The sequence below is a fragment of the Plectropomus leopardus genome, chromosome 13 (genome assembly GCF_026936395.1).
Source record: "Plectropomus leopardus strain MGB_pleo_1.0 chromosome 13, ASM2693639v1, whole genome shotgun sequence".
NCBI lineage: Eukaryota > Metazoa > Chordata > Actinopteri > Perciformes > Serranidae > Plectropomus > Plectropomus leopardus.
This window is the reverse complement of record NC_142188.1, coordinates 33,922,793-33,947,887: the sequence shown is the minus strand read 5'-3', so window position 1 is coordinate 33,947,887 and position 25,095 is coordinate 33,922,793. Positions and strand designations below refer to the sequence as shown.

Below are 25,095 nucleotides of genomic sequence, written 5' to 3'. Positions count from 1 at the left end.
TATGTTTTTGACTTTGCGACAAGGTCAAGGTAAAATTTATTTATATAGACTATGACTGAGCGTCCAGTATCCCAGATGCAAACATAGAGTTTGCCCCCCTTACCCGGCTGGAGTCCTGCCCTCTGTCCGTCCACTCATCAAGTCCAACAGTACAATTTGGGTTCCAACGATGTGGCCGCATCTCTGCAAAGATTTGGGCACAACAGTCTTGCCAGTCGGAGTCCTGTTTTGTCCATTCCACTCCTGCTATATGCTGAGTATTGTGCTGACATATATAGCAATATACTGTGATTTATTATTTTTTTTAACTGCAAAATATGTTGCAAAAGGAAAACGTTCCCAACATCAAGACACAGGGTGCAGTTTATTGCACCATATGTACAAGAAGATAAGTAGAAAATAGAAGGGCAAGACATTTCTGCTGACCACCGACCTGGTGCATACAAGGGTTGCGCTTCCAATAAATTCATAGAAATTACATCTATGGTTGATTTTCATTCTTACTGGACCTTTAAAAAAGTAACAGCCCCAATATGGATTTTGTCAACCATATTTTATACTGTAGTTGCTCTATTATGGGGGGTCTCTCCTTGGTCAGTGTGATGAGGAATGATTTAGAGGAGTCTCTCAACATTAAAATTGCATTTGAAAACAATGCAAACTAACGATGTCAGTTTAGTTTAATTTGCTTTTGAGGCTGACACCCATTAAGTGGTTACTAACTGGTTAATAAAAAAAAAAGAGGTAAAATACAAGAAAATACAGAAGTCTTTCGTTGAGGTGGCAGAATGCGTTGCTGCCAATTTAATGTGCCCACCCTCTGGACTCCTACCAGGTCACCCCAGTGAATAAGCAGCTTCATTTTGAGCTACAAAACTCCCTCAGCATTATTGTTGGCACCATTAGCCTTGCTAACACTGCTGAAAGCACTAACAGAGCTAACAGTGATAACATAGGCAACAATGCTAAAGGTGTTTTATGGCTCAAAATAGAGCCTCTAAGGGTCTGTGTCTGCAGCAGAAAAGTGGTGGCAGGACACTGGGGAGCGCTTAATCCCACCTCTTCAGAAAAACAGTGTACTGCGTATGGATTTTGTTTCAATGACAACAATATCTCGACATTGGTGCAACTCTTCACCGGCCTTTCTGCTACCACGGATGGGCTCCTCTGTCTCTCTGTAGATTAGCTTAAAAGCAGCAGTGACGTTACCAGCGGTTCTCTGAAATGTTTAGAGGTTTTCATTTCAGTGCACTTGAAGCGGTCAAACAAGAAAGGGTTAGCACTCTGAGGAAAGATGCCAGACATGGCACTTTTTGTCCAGGCAGCCGCATGCAGCCACCCAATCCTCATAGGGAACAACTGAAAAAGATGCTAAAGCTAAGAAGAAAACACTGTGTGGACAAGGGCTGTACGCGACTGCGATTTATGCCAGTCAGATTTGGCTGCACCATACAAATATTTGATGATTCCTGTTGTTTTCCATACAAAGTTTTAAAGTTTGAATGTGCTCAGCAGGACGTTCACTGTGACAACAGCATTCATAAAATGTAGTAAACAAGCTAAATGCGCTAACAACGGGTTGCAAATATACAACACCCATTTTTTGCTGCCACTTGATATCAAACAAAAGTCAGAGACTGTGTCCTATTAAGTTGCTGCGAATGTAAATTTGCCATTTCTAAACAGAAGGTCTCTCTTCTCCTCTGTGCCGCTTTCTGTTTTTCTGCATCTCCCTGTACCAAAGAGTAGCATGAAAGTCAAGAGCACTCACTCTGCAGCAAAATCTGTGTGTGAACCAAATCGTCCCTAGGAGGTTTTTGCATGGGGTGGGGGGCAGCTCGACTTGAAGCAGTGTCAGTCCACTGAGGCTCTCCAACTGATGGTTCTGATCTTCGACTTTGACGGCAGCTCCAATGTGGACACAGCCCCTTACCGACCGGGGCACCCTAGGAAAAACTGGAGAATGAGCACAATGTTTCCCCAGCAACGCTGTTTGGTCAGGACAGCCTTATTAGCAGTAATTGCTGAATGAGGTGCGCTGCTAGTCAGCTAGCTCCTGACAGACATGGGTGGGGTGCAGTAAACTGAAGAGTGGCAAAATTAACCTAATGACTGAAATGTGTAACTGGTCACAAATATCCGTGGCGGTTAACCGATTAATGGTTACAGATATGTTGCACAGGTTTGTTTTGGGCCCTGTGATTGACAGTGTTATGCCATTTTTGGAAAGAACAGCTTTGATAATAGTGTGGTGCTGCGACTACAAACCATCAGCTGTGAATGAAAACGTGACGGCGACAGCATAGAAAAAGGCTGAGGGGTCTTAAGTATTATAACTCACCGTTACATGTTTTTGGCTGTGTGTGTGTGTGTGTGTGTGTGTGTGTGTGTGTGTGTGTGTGTGTGTGTCTGTGTCTGTGTTGGGTGAGGGCTGGTTGTAGGTTTGAGGCAATTAGCATTCCCATGTCCAGTGGGGCTGTGGGAATCCCTTGAAGTAGAGGCTAAGACATGATTGTGAGGCTGCACATCACAGCAGCCACTGCTTTGTAGCGCTCATTTATTGTCAGAAGGATGATGCGCCCCCATCTCCATCCCAGCTCTGACCTCCCGCCTCCCCTCAAGTTCCCCCCTCTTTCAGCTGGGAAATTGAATTGTGTTGGAATGCTCTGTGCCTCTTTTCTCTGGCACTTGAATGGGCTCTTTAGTATTTCACACCAAGGTGTCCTTCAGGGTGCGAGGTCAGGCTACCAAAACAGCTTCTAGTGGCGGATTAGGACCAATTAACATCTTTGTACACAAAGGGCTCTGGCAGCTGAACAGGCTGCAGGGTGACCCACACTGCTGTTGCATGCCAAGCCAGGGGACCGCTGCACTTGAGCTGAAGTAGCAAAAGAGGGGTGGAGAAAGTTTTCCAAACCTAATGGGAAATGTAGCTACTTCACACCTCATGGCCGTATAGCCCATTGAGTGATTGTTATCTTGTGAAATGAGAGAGCAAATCACTTCTTTATCATCACAGTTGTACGTAAGAGGGTGCCATGAATTTTTTTTCATAATGATGGGCTACTATATAGGGCCAGGGTTAGGCCTTTAATCCCTCTGGAACTTCCCATTCAAATTTTATACACACTTCAGACTCTGTGCAACCAAATGGCTGATAAAGAAAAACGATGATGGAACAGATGATGTAGTTTATGCTGCACTTGACATTACCTCATTTCTTCATGTAGTTGGTCAAATTTTTAACCTGGAGTCCAACGATTACAAGAATTTTGAGTTCAGTGCCAATCAGAGAACCCATTGGCTATCTGTCTGACGATAATTCAGCCTCTGGAGGCAACAGCCGAGATTTCAGGGGTTCAGGCTACGACTTCTTCTACCCTGTGCAGGAAATTGTTAGCAGTTCAATTAGCAACTTGAGAGTTTCAAAAATTATATATAGGTAATACATTTTTCCCATACATTCATTTATTTGTGGTGGTCTGCCACAATTAAAAAAACCTGCCACCTGAATAGATTTTCTATTTTTGGAGCTGGACTGATCATTAGGAGCACCACCTATATATATATATATATATATATATATATATATAAACAAAAAAGAGAAATTAAAAAATAAAATCTAATTAAAGCAAAAACAAATCAATTCTGTTATTTTGTTTATATATAGATATATTATTTTGCAAAAAAACTAGGATTTTGTTAAAAAAAAAACTTAAACATATGAGAAAATACCAGTGTGTGTGTATATATATATATATATATATATATATGAGACAGAGCAGCAGCAGAATGTAAGGCACATTGAAAGTAAAATTCAATTGTTTATTTTGCTGGATCATTAATTATTCACCCCAGGAGTCACAAACTGCTGTGGCAGAAAATAAACATCAATCATTTCTTGAGCACTTTTGAAGCCTGTGCCTGTAGGCCTGTAGGGCTGTGTTGTGTGATATGGCTTTGAAATAATATAACAAAATTTTTAGGCTATATTGTGATACACAGTATATATCTTGATATTTTGAAATATCCTCTAAACTAATGTGAACTACAAAAATACTAAATTAACAAATGAACTACAGTTACAATGAAGTCAAATAAACTACTGATATAATGAAGTAAAATACTGTAAAGCTCTGTTATGATAACATTCTATAAAGTATTGTTATAATTAAAAATGGAACCCATTGTAGTTTTATTTTGAAGGACCTGGCTTGTCTCAGGCAGGAAGTGTTCATGTTTTAGCTGTCAACTTGAAGCCTCTGGTCAACAGATGGAGGCTAGCGTTAGCAGGCAGTTACTGCAGTGCCTTTAACTTTGAGGTGTATTCACTGCAAGCTTGAAATAAGTCAAGTCACTCTGGTGCTGTGGTCACAAAATGTGGTTAGATTGTTGCAGTGGTAGCTCACAGATACAAAAATATGTGCCTCACCTGCTCACACTACAGCCACTACCACTAATTAAGTTAGAGTGTTACTGTGGCACTGTTAAACTTGATGATTCATTCACATATATTAATAGAAGGGCTGTCAGCGTTAATGCGTTCATCATGGTGCGATTAAAGTCTGTACATAATGCGTTTTGGTTTTTTTAATCACTGGCCGACATTCCCGTCTTTAAGAGGCTAGTTACACGGCTGAGACTGATCTTCACGTGTACCATCCAGTGACATGCTGTCATCTGTTGCTTTTTCAACATGGTACATTTTCTGGGAAACTGAGAAACCGTTAATGGATAACATAACAAGTCAAGTATGTCTGTGTTGGCCACTTCCAGCAAATCAGCACACTTCATCACATTGATGCAGAGATCATATTAAGTCGAACACTGCTGTGAAGCAGGCCTATTTAATTTAGCTATATTGCCCACAATTGCCAAATAAGTAATTATAAGTAATAATCTACAGAAACAGTACGGAAAACTACAAGGTTGTTAACAAATATTGTCTCGCGGTTTATTTTTTATATTGTACAATTCTCAAACAAAGATTTACAGTAGGAAGAAAAAAGAAAAAAGTTAAATGTACAGTGCAGTGAAACGCTAGAATGCTATTAAGATTTTTATTATCTCCTGCTATTTTATAGTTATGTTTGCTCTATTGGCCTGGCGTGGTAATTAATAATATGTTTGATCATTTAAAAAAAACAAAAAAAAAAACAAACCCAAAACAAAACGCCACTGCCATTTCTTCTGCCAAAGAATATTGACACTTTTGCCTTTCAGCTGTGAAATGTGCTGTATATGTCAACCCATACTGGATTTCAGGGGCTAATACCAACATCAATATTTGAGAATTACAGACATATTTGTGATGAGCTCATCTTGGCTTGTGAGCCCAGCCAATAATTTGGCCAGAATTAAGTAAAATAATGTTTTTCTTATGAATAAAGCTGTATGTGAGAAGGCTCAATATTAGTTCAATTATTAAACCAAGCTCAAATCAGTTACTTGCTTCTTGCCTCTGACTGGCAAATGAGGAAATCAAAGGTTATCCATAAACTAGCTCCTCCACTGCAGAGCAAGATTTTGAAACAAACAGAGAACCGTGAAATGTGTGTGAGAATCTGGGCCCTGAGGCGGAACTGAGATAAAAGAAGGCTGTTTAGAGTAAAACTCATTTTATTTTGTAGAGGAAAATGTTTTTGGGTTTTTTTTGTATTTGTGGTGCCCTTGGTTTTTATCATCACACTTGAGCCATCTTTTCTCTTACTCTCTAAATAATCTCTGCCCCACCCTCCCACCAACATCTCCCACTCCACCCTCAACACACATACACACACATACACACATACACTGCCTGTCTGGCTAATAGAGGGTGAAATGCAGGTGTGTGGGGGAAGTGGCTGCAATACTGTAGCGCATTGACAGGTTATTTTGTTGGCCTCTGCCTAATTAGTGGCATAGTGGATGCACCCCGCTAAGCTTTAGTGCTTTATGTTCGTACCAGTCTGCTCCAATTTCCCCGCGCCTTTGATATTGGCCCCTAGATTGACGGTTCGCACATAAAGAGGAACACCAGACCATGATAGAAAGCCCAGTGGAAACAATGGCGGTCTGCAGATGTGCACGGGGAACCCTGATGGGGGGCATCAATGAATTTCTTGTAAACGCGACGTAAAATGGTTTCCATGTCAGCAGAGTGAATGCTATTTCTTCATTCAGAGAAAGGAACGTGTTAGGTCCAGACCCTTTGCTCCTCTGTTTGTCTCAACTGAGGATCCTCTGATGTTTTCCAGACTGTTATCACTCCAGTTATCCATTACAGCTGTCTTTTGTTTTGAGGTAAACCTTGATGCAGCTCTGCTATTGAGAAGGGAGATTGGACCTGTTAAAACACTGTGTTTTGATTGTTGCTCTTAGTGCTTACTTATAATCTGATGAGGCACATCAGTTCTGTTTAACGGCTGCTACAGGTGTGCAACATTGATGTGTGTTATATGTTTGCAAACTTAGGTCAATGAGGCGACTCATCTTTGTTCTAATTCTCACCATTCCAAGCTTGACATGTCAACGTGAGGAGCACTAGCCAATCGCAGTAGGAGTACTAGCCAATCGCAGTAGGAGTACTAGCCAATCGCAGTAGGAGTACTAGCCAATCGCAGTAGGAGTACTAGCCAAAACAGCACGAGTAATAGCCACTCACAACACAAGTACAAGCCTGTCACAGCAGAGTATTACCCAGTCACAGCAGAGTATTAGCCAGTCACAGCATAGTACTAGCCAATCACAGCATGAGTACTAGCTGATCACAGCAGAGTATTAGCCAATCACAGCAGAGTACTAGCCAATTACAGCACGAGTACTAGCCAATTACAGCACGAGTACTAGCCAATCACAATATGAGTTCTAGCCAATCACAGTATGAGTTCTAGCCAATCACAGTACAAGTACTAGCCAAACACAGTGCAAGTACTAGCCAATTGCAGTAGCAGTACTAGCATATCGCAGTAGGAGTACTAGCCAACACAGCACGAGTACTTACCAAACACAGCACGAGTACTAGCCAATCACAGCACAAGTACAAGCCTGTCACAGCAGAGTATTTCCCAATCACAGCACAGTATTAGCCAGTCACAGGAGAGTACTAGCCAATCACAGCATGGGTACTAGCTAATCACAGCAGTGAATTAGCCAATCACAGCAAAGTACTAGCCAATCACAGCACGAGTACTAGCCAATCACAGTATGAGTTCTAGCCAATCACAGTAGGAGTACTAGCCAATCACAGCACAAGTTCTAGCCAGTCACAGTACAAGTACTAGTCAGTCACAGTAGGAGTTCTAGCCAATCACAGTACAAGTACTAGCCAAACACAGTGCAAGTACTAGCCAATCACAGTAGGAGTTCTTGCCAAACACAGCATGCGTACTAGCCAGTCAAAGTACAAGTACTAGCCAATCACAGTATGAGAATAATACCTTTGGAACAAAGACAGTGTTTCTAATAGTAACTGTGCAATACTTACACAGTGATGTTTCTGTGATTTTCCACTCTGTTGTCTTGTTTCAATTTGCTAACTGTGCTTCCACAAGTAAGTAATTAGAACACTCTGCAAGCAACAATAAGAGAGTGTAAGAAGCCCGTTAGTCTAACTTTGGACAGATGTCTTTTTTGTAATCAGTTTTCAATAGGAGATCAGTGATTGCATTGTTTATGCTTTGTATTTTTTTGCTTGTGTTTCTAGTTGAGGCAAGTGTGTTGTACTGATTCCCATCAGCAGGGTTTGCTCATTAACTTGGGCTATAAATGCTGTGTGACATTGCATACTCCATGACATACTCCATGCAATGTAGTTGTTCCAAAAAATAATCATTTAATACAAGAAAGAAATAATGGCATTATATTATTATCATTGTATTATATTATTTTCACATCAAATAGTGTCACTTCAACCCTTTGAAACCTGGAGCGACATCACTTTCTTGTGCTGCTTTCAGATTCCTTTCACAGGTATTTGAACTTTTTAACACTGAGCTAATTGATGCAATTTCTGAAAACGAAAACGTGAAAAATTCAGTTAGCAATGTAGTAATCGCAAGACATTAGTTGAAAATGATTTTTTCAAAAGCTAGGTAAAAATGTTTAGGGAAAAACTATATTCATAATTATCAAACAAAATTATTAGATTTTTTCTGGGTCATTTCCATGTTTGTTTTTTTTTGTTTTTTTTTTGTTTTTTACTTTGCTTTTCAACATTTTTTAAGGTGATTTTCTTGTGCTTCATTAATTTCTTGTTATATTTGGCTGGTCATTTCTTTCTTTGTTCATGACCCTCCCATGTTTTTGAGAGAAATCAAGCCAAATTGCTCAGGTGTTCAGGTATCGAAGGGTAAAGAATGTACAACCTATTGAAGGTAGCCTACATGAGAGAGCGTTAAGAACAAATGAGAAGGAAAGGGGTGTTTTATCTTATTGTTGATTATAGAAATACACAGCTGCAAAAGTTCAGGGAAATGGCAATGTGCAGTGTTTTTTTTGTGACACGTTGGATGTCTAATTTCATTGAGTTCTAGTATTTTCTTTGAGTACACTTTGCTGCAGTTATTATGGTTTGATGTCGGGGAAGGACACGGGCTACTTCCACTAACCTTCATTAATTGTGACCCTTCAATTAGTTTACTATTATTGGGAGGCTCAGAGCTAGCCAGATGCCTATGTAATTGTACTCTCCATACATGAACAAGTGAATTTCATGCATTATTTCCTGACATTTGGCTGCCTTTGACATTTGGGCCTGGGAGTGCATGAAAGCTGTTAAAATCTCACCATGAAAGGTCAGCTCCTGATTATTAACAGCGTTGGTTGTAAGGATGTCTGCGTCTTCTCATGTGGATTGGTGGTTTTCGGTATTGCCTGTATTTTTTTCCTGTCTTATGGCCTATTGGAATAAAGAAATGAGTGCACTCTGTCATTTTCCTCTCTTTCAGCTTACTCTACTGTATCGGGTGTGAACGGCCCTCTGGTGATCCTTGATAATGTGAAGGTGAGGTTCCTAAACAGTTCTTCTGTAATTACATTACTGAATTTTATAAGTAATTTCTCAATGCTTCTCCTTATTGTGAAAAGTAATATTATTACTGTAATGCTTCACTGCCAGACAATGACTACATACAGTACTAATCACAACCTATTCCTGTGAAACCTGAGCAAATTGGTTTGAATTTTTTTACAAACATGGGGAGAAAACATCGCCCAAAAATTTACAAAAAAAGTGAAAAAATAGATTGGCATTTCTTGTCAAGTTGGTCATTAGATTTTTTCCCCATGTTTTTGAGAAGAACACTGATGTGAAGCTAGGTTTCAAAGGGTTAATGTGAAAATCCATTTCAAATCAAAGACTTAGGTTTTAGAAACTCTATCACTCACCAAACAGTAAAAGAAGTGTCATCAGAAGCAAAAGTAAATCACCACTCTACATAATAATATTTTAATAATTAATAATATTTGTGCATATTTATGAATGATAGAAATGTAGTTTTCTGGCAGCTGAATATAAACTGTGTTGAATGTGTTTGAACTAGTTCCCCAGATATGCTGAGATTGTTCACCTGACCCTGCCGGATGGCACCAAGAGGAGTGGGCAGGTCCTGGAGGTGATTGGAAGCAAGGCAGTTGTCCAGGTGAGAAACAGAATCCAAAATAACTGAAATTTACCAATTTATAACTAATGAATCCGCAGCTGAAAGTAGTCCCCAAAAAATTCACAATTTACTCCTTCCTGCTTAAAGCTGGGCTCGACACACGTGGATAAGTAGAATTTGCACCCTCAACTGCATTTATAGAACAGCCAATAGGAACGCCCTCTCTCTCTGAAATAACCCATGATTGACCAAATTGTCTCATCACAGGCCAGACTTTCTAAAGCCTGAAAGCAGGGCCAAGACAAGGTACAGAAGTGTAGTTTTCACTCTGTGCACTTGAGTTATAATATGGTAACGTTTATTATGGGTTACTGTTAGGGTACAATTAAACTGCCCATCCCTGCTTTAAGGAGCATCTGCTAAAAACTTCAAGCTGTTACTAATTACTTAGCTTTTAAAAGATAAAACAATCTGTCTGTGAGTCATTTTTTAAAGATTCTCTCCAGACCTGTTTTTGGACATATGAAAGACCTTTTGTTTTGAGCAATAATTTGTCTGTTTTTTTTTCCCGTAAAAATTAACCAGTTAAAAAATATTTTTCTTCATCCTCTTCCTCCCTCATTGAAAAAACTGCATCTATGCGAATATGTTTTGTTGAAAAATAGTAACTGGTGACTAAGCTGCACTGTTACACTTTTTTAATGCACTAATTGGAGGAACTGAAGGGAATGAATCTTATATTATTAAATGTAACTAGTTGATTGAGTGATTGACTGATGGAACTAGACCAGCGATACTCAACTTTAAGCCTGCGGGCCAAATCAGGCCCCCATGGGGTGACAGTTTAGACCTAGCATAATGAACGGTGTTGGCTAGATTTTCCAAATAAAAGCACCCAGATAGTAACAAGAGTTTATTGGGAGGGCCTAAACAAGAACTGATTTTAAAAATACAAGCCCCCAGATGGTTACAATAGTTTAGCAGGAGGCCCAGAGAAAGCAGAATTTTCAAAATAAACACCCTAGATTGTAATATAATAAGAATATAACCTAAAAAAAAAAACTTAAAGTGAATTTGAAAAAAATCTGAAAATCTTCAAGCTACTCCACTTTAAAAGTTTTTCCTTTTTGTCCATGCTCTTATCCACAGACAACATTTAAACTTTAAACAGGTCGCCAAGTGTACTTTTGTGCATGTTTTGAGACTGCACCCTCTGCATACTTTCAGAGGAACCATGCAAATGTCAGAACATTATGCTCTTTGATGACAAAGATGCTTCTATTAAACTTTTTTTCCCATGTTCCATACCTTCTGAATTACAAATAATTTCTTCTTTCAGCCTTTTGAGTTAAAGAATTTCAACTTCCACCTTTGGCAGTATTTCAATTTAACATTCACCTTTTACAGCAGTGTATTTCTGCTGTTAGCATCTGAAGGTAAAGCAGTTCAGCTTTCATTTCTAACAGATTTTCAGATGTTGCAGGCAGTTTGTTTTATATTTGTGCAATTTCAGCCATGGATTTGAATTCATTTCAGCTTTCAGCATCCACACGCATTCTCCGCAGGAAATTCATTGTCTAGTAGTGTATTGCCCTGTAGCTTAACCAGCAGGTCAAAGTTTTTATTTGTACTGTGACTCTAATCTGGCTCAAATGTGGCGGAGCCCTTACCAGGGCAGAGAAATTTGAGATAAAAAAAAAATCTCAACAACTTGTCATGTCTGTTTGTTTAGGTGTTTGAGGGAACATCAGGCATTGATGCCAAGAAGACGGCCTGTGAGTTCACTGGTGACATCCTGCGCACCCCAGTGTCAGAAGACATGCTTGGTATGATCAACCTGATTTCACATATTTAATCCAAAATGTGTCACTTACAGTAAAACTCCTCTTATTAGCACACAGTTCAGGTTTTGTTTACACTCGCACACTTCCCCTTTCGTCCTTCTGTCTTTGTAACACAATGATAACATTTTTAAAGCAGGCGAAATGCTGTTTAAGGCTTCATACTGCATTTTCCTTCAAAATGCTTATTTTACTGACATGTTCAATCTACTCATTAAATGGTAAAAGCAAAACAGCACTCAATCAAAGCTTTTTGTCTGAATGTTCTTGAATGTCTCAATAAGTGTGATTATCTCAGTACAGCACAAGGTTACATATAATTCAATAGCATTAGAAAGTAAACCTGCTTTTGTTTTTGAAGTATCATTAATCACGTCCATGAATTTATAATTACTTGTACTCTTTACTTGTAGACTCTGTAAGAGCCATCAGAGCCACTCTTATCTGTTTAGAGTCTGATACAAAACAGAATAGATCAGATATGGTTGGAAGCGTCATCTAATGAATTTCATTTTTATCTCTTTCTTAGTAATTATCTTTCAATTCAACTTCCAGATAAACCAAATAGTTGTTGTTTATCAAATGATGGACTTAATCTACTTAGCTCAAAGGAGAAACTCTACCTCTTTCAGGGCGTGTTTTCAACGGCTCCGGCAAACCCATCGACCGCGGGCCCAGCGTCCTCGCTGAGGACTACCTGGACATCATGGGTATGACCTCAGTGACCTGCCACTTGGATGTCTTTTACAAGAAAACATTAAGAAAGATTTTTCATCTATTAGAGATAAAATATGCTCAAAAACATTTGCAGTTTGACACCATTAATCCCTTGAAACCCAGAGTAATATCACCTTTCTTGTGCTGCTTTCTTTTCTACTTTTTGCAAGTATTTAAACCTTTTGAAGCGTGAGCTAATGGGTGCAATTTCTTTCAAAAGCATAGGAAAAAAGGCAATGAGCAATTTGGTAAGAAATGTTCCACTGATTGAAGGAAATTAGTAGATTTAGAAAAGTGCTTTTTATAAAGAAAAACACTATGGAAAATCATTTCTATAATGATCCAATTTATTTTACAAAATTATTATAATTTTCAGGTCATTTCAGTTTTCTTTTTTTTGTTTTTCTTTTATTTCGTCTTTTTTTTCCAGGTAATTTTCTTGTACTTTTCACCAATAACCTGCTATTTTTTGGGTTATTTATTCTTTTGTTGCTCATAAGTTCTGCCCTTCTGTCCATGTTATTGAAAGAAATCGAGCCAAATTGCTCAGGTTTGAAGGGGTTAAGGGTGCACAACCTGTTGAAGTTTGCCTACATACATTTTTTCACAGATATACTGTTTTTTCTCTCTTTTTCTTTTTTTATCTCTTTTCTTTTTTATGAACAGGTGATTTTTTATTTATTTATATATTTACCAATTTCTTGCTAATTTTTGGGTCTTTTTCTTTCATTGCTCATTTCCTTCTTCCATTTTCCAAGATAATCAAGACAATATGTTAATTTTTCAAGGGGTTAACTTTCAAGGAATATCTAATGAGTAAATTGTGATTTTACTTTCTGTAAAATCACAATTTGCTCATTAGATAGTAAATAAGTCAAAAGAGAACACTAAATAAAACAAAAGTAAAGGCATATTTCAATAAACCATGCTGACAGCACATCTGTTTCTTCACCTGTTTAAAGGCCCACATAAGGTGCTCTAATGAGTCCCAGGTCTGAGGATAGAACCATAATGTGTCTGACAAACAACAGGAAGCAGGCTGATCATATACTGCAGTTATTAATACTAATTATATACACTTTCCTGACAGTGATTGGTTTAATGTAGCTCCTTTTGTGTTTGCTAGGTCAGCCCATCAACCCTCAGTGCCGTATCTACCCTGAGGAGATGATCCAGACCGGCATCTCAGCCATCGATGGCATGAACAGCATCGCCAGAGGACAGAAGATCCCTATTTTCTCTGCTGCTGGGCTGCCCCACAACGAGGTAACACCGCCAAACCATTTATCAGCTGGAGGAGAAATTCCTCTGATGCCTCATTACCAGCATCCTGGGAATATTTTCTAAATGAAAGTAAAGTAATACCAGAAGTTCAGCATTGGTCAGAGCTGAAGAGCACAAGTTTTAAAAAGCAGCAAATGTGGTGGGGTGGCATTGCAAAGAATTGGCCCGGTGCTCATATCTGCTGCAGGCTGTGAGAGCTGCTACTACCATGAAAAACCTGAATGTCCTTATTGAGTCGATGAACAAAACAGGATCTGGTGTGAGATATATGAGTAGCAGATTGACCATTCCTGCGCAGTAAGATTACAGGAATGTTTACACTACTTTCCTTCACATTTGTAAATTCGGGTATATTTTATAAACCTAAAAATATAAGGTTATTGTCTACCAGCAGGGACTGAGGACATTTGTGTGGTCCCACCAACGCTGCCTCCAGCGTGCAGAGCATCGGAACAAAAACACCATTACATCACAGACAGTATGATAATAACACCCAAAACACAAGTTCCACTCTCAGTGGTCTCTGTGACATGAGAAGTACTTTCAGAAGTAACTTCAGAAGCACACTGACTGTGTGAGCAGTGCTGCTCAGATGCATCTCAGCAGCATGTCAACCAAAGCACCTCTAGAGAAATAGTGGCTCGCTGATGTTTTTTACGCATGCTGCACGCATAAGTCATCAGAAATAGACAGTGAAAAAGGTGTTTTGATAGATAAAGACATATAAACTGTAATAAAAGGTGATATAGAGTTAATATAACTTTCACGGAGTTAAGGAAATCCAATTATATATAATACACATTATATCAGTTTTACTCTAACCTTCCTGCTTCTGTTTCCAAATAAAAGCCCTCTGAAAACATCTGTGTTGACAGAATCCCACCAGTTGCTGACACAAGGTATTTTATTGTGAAACATTTGCAGGACCGTGTTGTTAACAATGCAGGAGCTTGCACAATTTCATAAATGAGTGGAATTTGTGCCTATGAATGTGGAAATTCAGAACTCATAGCAGCAGGCAACCCTGCAGAAGCATCACAGCAACAACGCTGCCAGTGTGAACACCACGAAAGTGCAACATGCTGCAGTTCAGCGAGGTTGACTTCAGGCATTGGTCATGCAGTGCATCCAGCCATCAGTAAAGTCATCCACAGTGACGCCACTATGATTTCAACACAGATTTGTTGTTCACAATTTACTGTTTTTGGGTAAATAAGAGGGTGCATTCCCTGGACACATCAGTTTTCTGCATTCTTTCAGATTTTAATGTGTCAGGGATGTAGAATGGACACCTTCCACTAACCACTAACTCCTCAGTGATCTCAATGCATTAATTGCCTTAACCTTTGGCAACATTGGCAAGGGGTAAGGCATTTTTTTTTTCAAAATCATGGAAAGAAGGCAATAAGCCATGACAGAAGAAACGATGAAAAAATTAGCAAGAAATGAGTAAAAGTACAAGGAAATTACCTAAAATTTAGTTTAAAAAATAGAAGGTTAAAAAAACAAACAAGGAAATTACCTTGGGAAAAGTGCTTAAAAATCTGTAACACATTTAGAAATATGTAACTATGATAATTCCAAATAAAGGTTTTCTGCTGCCTTTTTTTCCTCAATACATTTTTCCATAATTTTCTTTTTTTTCACTGAGACATTTCTCCCTGGTTTTTTTTTTTCTTTTTTCCAGACATTCTTTTTCATAGCTTTTTAAAAAATATTTTCTAAACTTACTAATTTCCTGCAATTTGTGGAACATTTCTTATCATGTTGTCATGTTCTTTTTTTCCCATTTTTTCAAAGAAATGGCACCACTTTGCTCAGGGTTCAAATGGTTTAAATACTTGTGAAAGGTGTCTGAAAGCAGCACAAGAAATGTGATGTTGTTCTAAAAATTTCAAGGGAATAATTTAAGTAAAATATAATCCATCCATCATTTCTTAAACATATAGCAAACTGGTAATAACCCTTCTACTGAGCTCTTCCCTTAAACTAAGCAGGTTTTGGTGTTGTTGTTTGGTGTTTTCAAAATATAATATATTTTTGATAAACAAAAAGTTTGCTTCTTGGAAGGCCAAAATCTGAAGATAAATGCTTTGGGATAATTCTGTGTTTGTTTCTGTGGCACTGTCACAGTGGAAATGTTTAACATGGATGAGTCAGCTCAGTCATGTGTGTCAGCTGGTCCTCAGTGTCACATGATAAGTATTTGACTTCTGCTTCCTTTTCTAGGTTTTTCTTGCCTCAAAATGGAAATGCATGACTTAGTTTTTCCATGTAAATTAAACAAATGTTAGCCTACATCCATAAGGTGTTGAGGTGAAGTAAAATGTGACAAAAGTTAATTGCTTGGTGCTGTAAGGTTATTACATGATTTACCCACATTTAGTTAGGGACTAGGTTTGGGAACCGGAGGGTGGACAGTTTGATTCCCTGTTCGGACCAAGTATGGAGCGTGAACTGGTAGTTGGAGAGGTGCCAGTTTGCCTCTTGGTCACTATACATGTGTGTCGGCCCTGTTTGTGCATGTGTGTGTATTTCGGGCCTGTGTGCATATGACAACAGAGTTAAAAAAATTTAATTTCCCATTGGGGATTAATAAAGGATATAATATAAAATAAAATAAAATAAATATGCTTAGTGTATAATATAATGTATAATGTACATCGTAAAAAATCAGGAAGAATCCCTCAGCAACAAAGCCACTGATTTATGGGATTGATTGGACACACCCTTAAACCTTTGAAACTTGAGCAATTTGGAAAGGTGGCAATGAGCAAGTCAACAAGAAATGACAAAAAATAGCAAAAAAGTAAGGCTTACAGAAAATAAAACAAACAAACCATAAGAAACAAGAAATGACCTGCAAAATTTGAAATAATAATAATATATCAGAATTTTAAGTTTACAATTTTATAATAATTCTAAATTTAATTTTCTTTGATATTTTCTTGATTTTTTTTTATTATTGTCTAAAGATTCTCTCTCTTCCTCTCTCCCTGTCATTTTCAACCAGTTTTTTAGTCTTTTTTTGTCAGCTTTTACCAATTTTGTTGCTATGCGCTGGACATTTCTAAATAGCAAAAACTGAATAAAAAGCTAGGGAAATTAAATTCGAAAAAAAAGTAGTAGAATGAACAAACAATGTAAACCAGAAAACCTGAAAAACATTGCTAAAATTAAATACGAATAACAATTTGTCAGAATGTAACATGTTGAAGTGTCCTTGGGCAAGATGCTGAACCCCGAATTGCTCCCGATGCTGCGTCATCGGAGTGTGAGTGTGTGTGAATGATTACTGAGTAGCTGGTGGCACTTTGTACAGTAGCCTCAGCAACTTGTGTGTGAATATGTGTGTGAATGGGTGAATGTGACATGAAGTGTTAAAGTGCTTTGAGTGGTCAATTTTATAACTGCATAATGATTCTCTCTCTCTTTCTTTCTCTCTCTCTCTTTCTCTCTATCTCTCTCTCTTATTTAACCAATTCTGGACCTTTTATGTCACCTTTTGCTAATTTCTTGTATTTGCAGGATATTTGCTATTTGCAGGACATTTCTTGCAAAGTAAATTAATGCCTTTTTCTTCATGTTTTTGAAAGAAATCAAACCAATTGCTTCATCTGAGTCTGAGCAATGGATGTCTGTCTGGGTTTCAAAGCGTTAAAGAAAGGGAAACTTCAACCAAACTCATTGTTTTTGTGTAGCACTCACAGAGCTACAGCTTTTGCTCCAGTTTCTGGTTTAATCATTGTGACAGACAGCTGTGCAGCACACACAGCTTTATTGTGGCTGAGTGGAAAGCCAACAAGATCAGGTCATACTTAAAGGAGGAGAGTGATGTGTTGTTTCCACAGGAAATGGAGGATTTTGTCACAACACAGTAGTATAAATAGGGCAGCTTTGGAAATTGTCCCAAGGCAAAAAAATGAAATAAAGTGAAATAAACAATGGCCACAAAGACAACTCCATTGTATCTGACGAAACAATATTGACTGATTCAATTTACTGAAGCACTCCAGCACAATTGAGGTTTCTTGTGTGATAGACCATTGGTTGTTCTTGATGCTCTTCAGCAGAAAAAAGAGGATTTAAAAACCAATGTTGACCCCTGTATTCATCTTCCCACTCCTGCAATCCTGTGCACATCAGTGCTCAGGGACAAAATTTAATGCATTACTGTCTTACAATGGTTTGCAATTGTCAGCCAGTTACAGCGTTGTATTTTCTTTATGTATTGTGGGAGATGTTTTGATATCCACTAAAACCTTATTTTTAAATTGTTATGACAGCCAAATATATAGCACCTTGAGGTAGCGAACAAGACTATGTTTCCACTTCATTTCTATCTGCCACCATCAATGGTTTCCAAAATTCAAGTAGAAATGTTAACATATATTTTTTTGTGTGAGTATGGGCAGTTAAAGGCCCAGTGTGTAGGATATAGACATCAAGTGGTGAGGTTGCAGAGATTAAACTTCTTCTGAATGTAGGAAAACGACAGTGGCCGTAATAAAAATGTGTTAAATATTATTTTCCATTCCTGCCAATAGCTGCTCTAAAATCCAACACACTGGACCTTTAAAAAATATATAAGTAACAATTATTAAATGCATTAAATACCCTAAGAGTCACGGCTAAAGGTCTTATGTTTTCAGGTTGTACATCCGTTCATCCCATTTTCATGAACGCACTATGTCGGGAACGCGGTTGGGGAATTTCTTGACTTTTGGCACAAAGGTTTAGTTGGACTGAACTGTGAACTGATTGGATTTTGGTGGTCATAGGTCAAAGGTCAAGGTCACTATCATCTCTTCTTATTCTTGTGAATGCCCTTTCTCATGAATAGCTTGAGAGATTGTTTTCAAATGCAGCACAGACATTTGGACTCAAGGATGAGCTGATTAGATTTTGGTGCTCAAAGGTCAAGGTCAGCGTGACCTTTTCATCAGTCTCGTTCGAAATCGAAATTTCCTTAAATTTGGCACAAATGTTTTACCTGAAAAATGAACTGGATAGAATTTGGTGGTTGAAGGTCAAAGGTTGCTGTCGCATCCCAAAACCCTATTTAGATCATAATGCAAGAAATAAGTTAAGTTTGACAACATGTTAAACAAATGTTTAATAGGTCATAATGATTAAGTGTGTGAAGCATCCATGTTTTCACTAACATGAGACTTGGCTGGTGCACAGAGACATATAATGGTGAGGTGGTAATTGTAGTTTTGGCAGTGAAACCTTGGCTGGTTAGTTAAAATCAGCTGTCCCAGAGTTAAATGCTGATTTCATTCTTCCCCCCGTCACTGTAACTAACCTGATAAGATGCAATACTTCATGTTAATATTTTTAGCGTTATGCTTTTGAGTAAAGCCAGAGTTAGATTTTGGTTTTCATTGAAAATATTGCATTGTTAACCCTTTGAAACCATGGCAAATTGGCATGATTTTTGCTCAAACATGGAGAGAGTGGGATGAGCAATGAAAGAAGAAATTACCTAAAAATTTGCAAGAAGAGAGGAAAGATGTGCTAAAAATTATCAGAATTTTGTCACATAGTTTTAAATATGTTATTAGGATTATTATAAATAAGTTTTCCCTATCTTTTTTTCTTTTTTCCCTAGACATTTTCCCTATCTTATTAAAAATTCTAATTCTACTGATTTCTTGCAATTTTTCGAACATTTATCAAGTTGCTCATTGCCTTTTTTTCCGTGTTTTTGAGAGAAATCGCACCAGTTTGCTCAGAGTTCAAAGGTTTAATTAAATACTTGTGAAAGGCATTTAAAGCTGCATAAGAAGCACGTTTTCAAAGGGTCAACCCAGACTATTGTGGTTTTGTGGATTTCTGTTGTTTGAAGTCCTCATTTTTTAACTGTTTTTAACTCTTTAAATGTTAATTTGCTTTGTTTTGTCTTTTTCCTCACAAAGTATATTTCAGATTCTACTGTTTACAAAAATTTAGATTAAAACTGCAGAGAGGCTCTCATAGACATAATTTGTTGAAAATTCCAGTGAAAAACCACTGCACACTACCTGCACAGCACCAAACAAGGCACACACACACACACACACACACAGAGTAAGAACTAGCTGCTAAACATAGTGGAACATTTAGTAACTCCTAAGAAAAATCACTGCCATGGTGAAAAATCAAAAAATCAAATTGTAATCAATATTTGTATTATAATAAAAATGTACTGAGCAAAATTTGTCATAGCATCAGTTTCTGTAATAGTTTATTGTGTTATGAACATAAACACAGCCGTCACCCTCAATCCCATCTGCAGTTTGAAAATGAGTGATCAAAAGGGTCCCACTGTGTAGCCGGCCAAACAACCACGGCATGTGTTGTCCGCCTAATGATGAGCCTCTGGTCGTGCCATCAGGATGGTGTGAAAACTTGGCTCATTGTTTCATTAAGCACATGTCACAGAGGTCAATCATGTGGTGGTTTCTTCAATGGGCCAGGTGCCTGAGCTCAGGGTGCACGGAGAGGTCAGGCCAGATCAACACAGCGGCTATGACATTATGTGATAGGCGTGAAATTCCTCTTTCATTCCATAAATTCATCAAGTATCACACGGACTTGTCACTCTGCGCTATTCATTAGTTTCAGTGAAGAAATTATTTTGGTGTAGTTGTATTTAATGATTGAGACTGCATAAGTTGTCTGTATGAAGCCTTTAGACTGAGCTGATATTGTATGTTTTCTTATGGTCTCTAATTCTTTAAGACTTAAACTAGGCTTGGGCGGTATGGAATATTTCATACCTCCTTGAAATTTCATCAGGGTATACTGTTTATGATGGTATAAGTGTGCAGTGATAACCCCCAACCCATCCAGCGAGTGTGCTATTTACTTTCAGTTTTTCAGATGAATAAATACACAGTAGGAACACACAAAATGTTAAGAAAAGTCATGTTCTCACACCTTTTTGTCTTTTAAAACAGAGAAGTACAATTGCACACCTTTTGAATTCAACTTTCTCTCTGCAATAGGAGACTGATGAGGCTTAATTGCCTCTTAAACACATCATAAAACACACTTCACTTCAACTGAAACAAAATAAAACTCAACCAAACCATCTTGGTCACTCTTGCTAGTAATCAAAGTAGTAAGTCCACTGTTCAGCTCCGGTTTGGTCCAAATAAATCCTTAATTCACCAAGTTAGATGTAAAAAAAAAAAAAAACGTGTTTATTCCCCATTGTCTCTCTGCCTGTTGGCCACCGGATGTTTACAGTGCTATAGCTTCTCCCTCCACCACTAGGTTTTGCTGTGTCTTTCAGCTCAGCTGCCTGTTCCACCAGTAGAGACCAGAGACTGAGCTTTGGTGGTGCGTGCTGTGCACTTCAAACAATGAGTTTAACAGAAAGAAGAGTGCCTGTTTTTATGATGGTATTGAAAAACATATCTTCGAGGTTTCTAAATACCCTGATACGCTGTAAAAGTGTGATACTGCCGTCATGGTTTATTTCATTTATGAATTAATACTGTCTGCATGAAGTCTTTAGACTGTAGCTGATATTCTATAATTATCTGATGCTATCTTATTCTCTGAGACCTAAACCAAGGATAAATTGATCTACTTTCAAGAATTCATTTTGTAAATAGTAAACAGACTCAAAGCCCATCAACTCTCTCTGAAAAACGCACCCTCCAAAAAAAAAAAAAAAAAAGAAAAGGAATTTCTATCAAATAGAACTAAAGTGTGCAAAGCAAAGTAGTCTACACCGGTTGTTTCAGTGTGTCAGATACATTTGATGAGTATCATATCATGTGTTGCTCATCTGGTTTCAGGTTGTGAACCTGAATGATCCTACCACTAGTGTGTCTGCATCATCAGCCCATAAAAATGGTGATGATAATTGATGATAAATGCTAACTGATAGCAGATCTCAGTTGAACCTTTGAGCTTGAGTAGTTTATTTATAACCTTGGGCTCTTTCAAATGGTGGAAGGTAACTCTAATTATATTTGCTGAGGGATTCAGAAGGCTTTGGGTTCAGTAAGTGGACTCTGGATTTTTTTTTCAGTGAAATACTGTCAAATCTTGCCCTACTTGAAATATAGCTTCACTTTACAGTATGTGAAAAAATACATTTTGATTTGTTAATTTGACAATTGTTATGTTTTCAAAGTGTGTGTGTGTGTGTGTGTTGACCTTGAGACCTCCTGACTGTCTGCTCTTTGTTACTTTGCGCCCAGATTGCTGCCCAGATCTGTCGCCAGGCTGGCCTGGTGCAGAAGTCCAAGGATGTGATGGACTACAGTGCTGAGAACTTTGCCATTGTCTTTGCAGCCATGGGGGTAAGCAGGCAAACTGTAGTGTTCAGTGGACCCTTGTTCAAAGCCCCCAACCCACCCCCAGCCCCCAGCTGTGCCCATAATCCCCGTTTTAACTGACGTGACGCCCTGTCCCCACTCCCACCCTGCTTTCTGTCTTTTATTCACCAGGTGATTTAACCTTAAGTCCCTCTTGTTACTTCTGCACCTCTGAGCATATCCCCTGGCTATGTAGACAGCTTACTAATTCAACAGGCCCTTTAACGCTGTCAGCCCTGCAGTATCAAGTTCCCTCCTTCTCAGCCGCTCCTGTCCCTCCCCCGATTGTCAGAGGTTGACCTCTAACAAACACACACATACACCCATTTGCTTCACTTGCTAAATACTAATCATTCTCTCTTCCACTTCTCCACCAATTGACCTTTCCTAAGTCCTGCCCCTTTTCACTCTGTGCTCCAACAATAGTTGAGCGAGCTTGGAGCCCGGCAGAACCTCCATCAACTTTCCCCTCTCCTGTTGTACTTAGATATGCTTTGTGTCATGGTTAATCTGTGTTGAAAAGAAAACCAAAGTTTAAAAATGGTTAAAAGATGTGGCTGGGGGACTTTCCCAATCTGCACAGACACAATGCATTTTACAACCCCAATTCCAAAGAAGCTGGGAGGCTGTGTATGAATAAAAACAGAATGCAATGATTCATTTTTTGACCTATATTCAATTCAATACAGTCCAAAGACAAGATGTTTAATGTCCAAAAAACAAAATACACTAATTCTGAATTTGATGCTTGCAACACTATCCAAAATAGTTGAGACAAAGGCACGTTTACCACTGCGTTATATCATCTTTTCTGTTAAGAATACTCAATTAGAGTTTGGGAACTGAGTACACTGAGGATTTTTGAAGTTTTGATAGTGAAATTCTTTTCCATTCTTGGTAGATGTACTGGTTCAGCTCCTCAACAGTCCAGGGACTCTATTGATGTATTTTGTGTTTAATAATGTGCCACACATGTTAAGTGAGAGACAGGGCTTTACTGCAGGAAGGTAAGTCTAGTACCCACGCTCTTACTAAATGCGCGTTTCCACTACATGGTACTAGGTCTACTCTACTCTACTCTACTCTACTTGCCTGTGGTATCGGGTACTTTTCTGGGGGTCATTTTCCATTAGAAGATAGTACTCCCTCAGTGTAGCTGCTTGACATAGCGACGCCAAGCAAAACAGCCATGACATCATCTTCAACGGGACACACACATATGCACAGAGCGGCACATGGAGGACCACGGCGTGATCTTTCTGGTTTCTATTTTGGGAAAAAGAAAAAAAAGATACAAAACTGCGGCCGCTTCAATAGCTTGGTTATTTAAAAATGGTGGGCTTGGGTTTGCGCTGTTAGGGGTATTCAGTGCATGCCGCTCAGTGGCTACGCAGTGATACATGACTGACATGTTTCATCCGCAACCTTAACATGTGTCTTCTGTCTGTCAGGTCAACATGGAAACTGCCCGCTTCTTTAAGTCTGATTTTGAGGAGAATGGCTCCATGGACAACGTCTGCCTTTTCCTCAATCTGGCAAATGACCCCACGTAAGATTCAGTCAGAAACTGTTACATATACCAGTTAGTCTCTGGCTTGGATGTTTGGATCAGTTACCAGCCCTTTTTCTCCTGCGGTAGGGCGCATGCAATAACACACTGTCAAAATGTCACACCCATCCTACCAATGATCCCGTACTGCCAGCTGTCCATTTAACAAAGACCTTCATTTGGTGCTGTTATTAACTTGGTTGCTGGTTCAAAGGATAGACAACTTTGTCCCCCAATTCTGCAATCATACAGAGCGGCGAGGCAGCACATCAGCACAACATTCCTGCCTAGAACAGGCAGTGTAAAAGGGGCTGTGATTGAGTAATGTTCTATACACAGAATGACATGTTTACTGGCTTGATATTCTCAAATGTAAAATGTATGGACAGTCTTTAGAATCGTTTAATTCAGACCTGCTATGTGTTCAGTCGAATAACCTACTTTTTTCTGTGACCAATCAGCATTGAGCGTATCATCACGCCTCGCCTGGCACTGACGTCAGCAGAGTACCTGGCGTACCAGTGTGAAAAGCACGTCCTGGTCATCCTGACTGACATGAGCTCCTACGCTGAGGCTCTGAGAGAGGTACCAATACCATTTCTTTCTTACTTTCAGCAAATGTCATGAAATGACCTAAAGCAGAGAAATCTTTGAAATTTGCGCTATTATTCTATAAATAAAACAAAAAGGCTCAGTAATTTCCTTTAACAGCTGCTCACTGTTGTTTAGGGATCCTCAACTTGCTTTGCTTAGGGACCACTTTTGCAAATGAAAGGAGGCAAAGGGCCAGTTGTAGTAGAAGGTTTTTAGGATATTTTTAGAAATTTATAGTGTTTCTAGGAATTAAGGAGGTTTGTAGGATTTTAGGACATTTCTAGAATATGAAGAAGTCTCTAGGATTTTAGGACATTTCTAGAATTTTGCAACATTTTTAAGATTTTAGAATGTTTCTCCGATTTTAGGACATTTCCAGGATATTAGGACATTTCACAGATTTTACAACATTTCTAGGATTTTAGGATTTTTTTGGATTTTAAGACAATTCTAGGATTTTAGGATGTTTCTAGGATTTGGTGACATTTTCAACATTTTAGGACATTTGTGGGATTTTGGGGTGTTTGCATTATTTTAGGATATTTCTTGGATTTTAGGCTGTGTGTAGGATTTTAGGACATTAGGGGCTTAGCTAGGACCTCTGGCAGGGTTAAGGGGATCCTCCACTGGCACATTTTTTGATAAACAAGTTCAATTTTGATGCTGTGTTATACACTCTGGTATCTTATGTATACTAAAAGTACAAGTACAATTCCCAGTGTGAATCACTGGGACCATTTTTTAATTAAAAAAAATAGTGGGCTGTAATGTTGGTCTGTAAGTTAAGTATCACTTCTGTATTTCTTAAGCAAGTTTTACTCAAACCAAAGAAAATAGTGTATTTGAATGGCACTGTCTTCAGTGATGGAGATATCCACTTTTGGTGCTTCTATTTCACGTTGTGCTAAACATTCTCCACTATGTGTGTACTGTACATGGCTCCTGGACTTTATCTCGAGCTATATGTCACAGCTTTGTTATCTTAATGTACAGTTAACACACATACAGTATATTCAGTATTATTTTCTAGAGGGTAAAGTACATACTGAAGGACCAAACTGTGTGGCAGCATGTCAACATAACTCACCAATGTCAGTTCTTTGCAGCATCAGCACAAAGATGATAGAGTCGCTAAAATCTTGTGCTCCATGCTGAAAGGGAGGATAATGTGTCCTTCATTCTTGTAGGAAATACCTTAACTTCATTATTGT

General features: G+C 38.5%; 1 protein-coding gene across 1 annotated transcript in view; it reads left to right on the top strand.

Moving 5' to 3' along the window:
* Nucleotides 1-25,095, top strand: part of atp6v1ba (ATPase, H+ transporting, lysosomal, V1 subunit B, member a) — a 57,948-nt gene that overhangs the window by 15,819 nt on the left and 17,034 nt on the right. The window contains exons 2-9 of the mRNA XM_042501954.2: nt 8,928-8,983; nt 9,522-9,620; nt 11,314-11,407; nt 12,055-12,132; nt 13,266-13,405; nt 21,625-21,726; nt 23,193-23,290; nt 23,752-23,875. Of these exons, the coding sequence (XP_042357888.1) occupies nt 8,928-8,983; nt 9,522-9,620; nt 11,314-11,407; nt 12,055-12,132; nt 13,266-13,405; nt 21,625-21,726; nt 23,193-23,290; nt 23,752-23,875 (791 nt within the window). The remainder of the gene's footprint in view (nt 1-8,927; nt 8,984-9,521; nt 9,621-11,313; nt 11,408-12,054; nt 12,133-13,265; nt 13,406-21,624; nt 21,727-23,192; nt 23,291-23,751; nt 23,876-25,095) is intronic.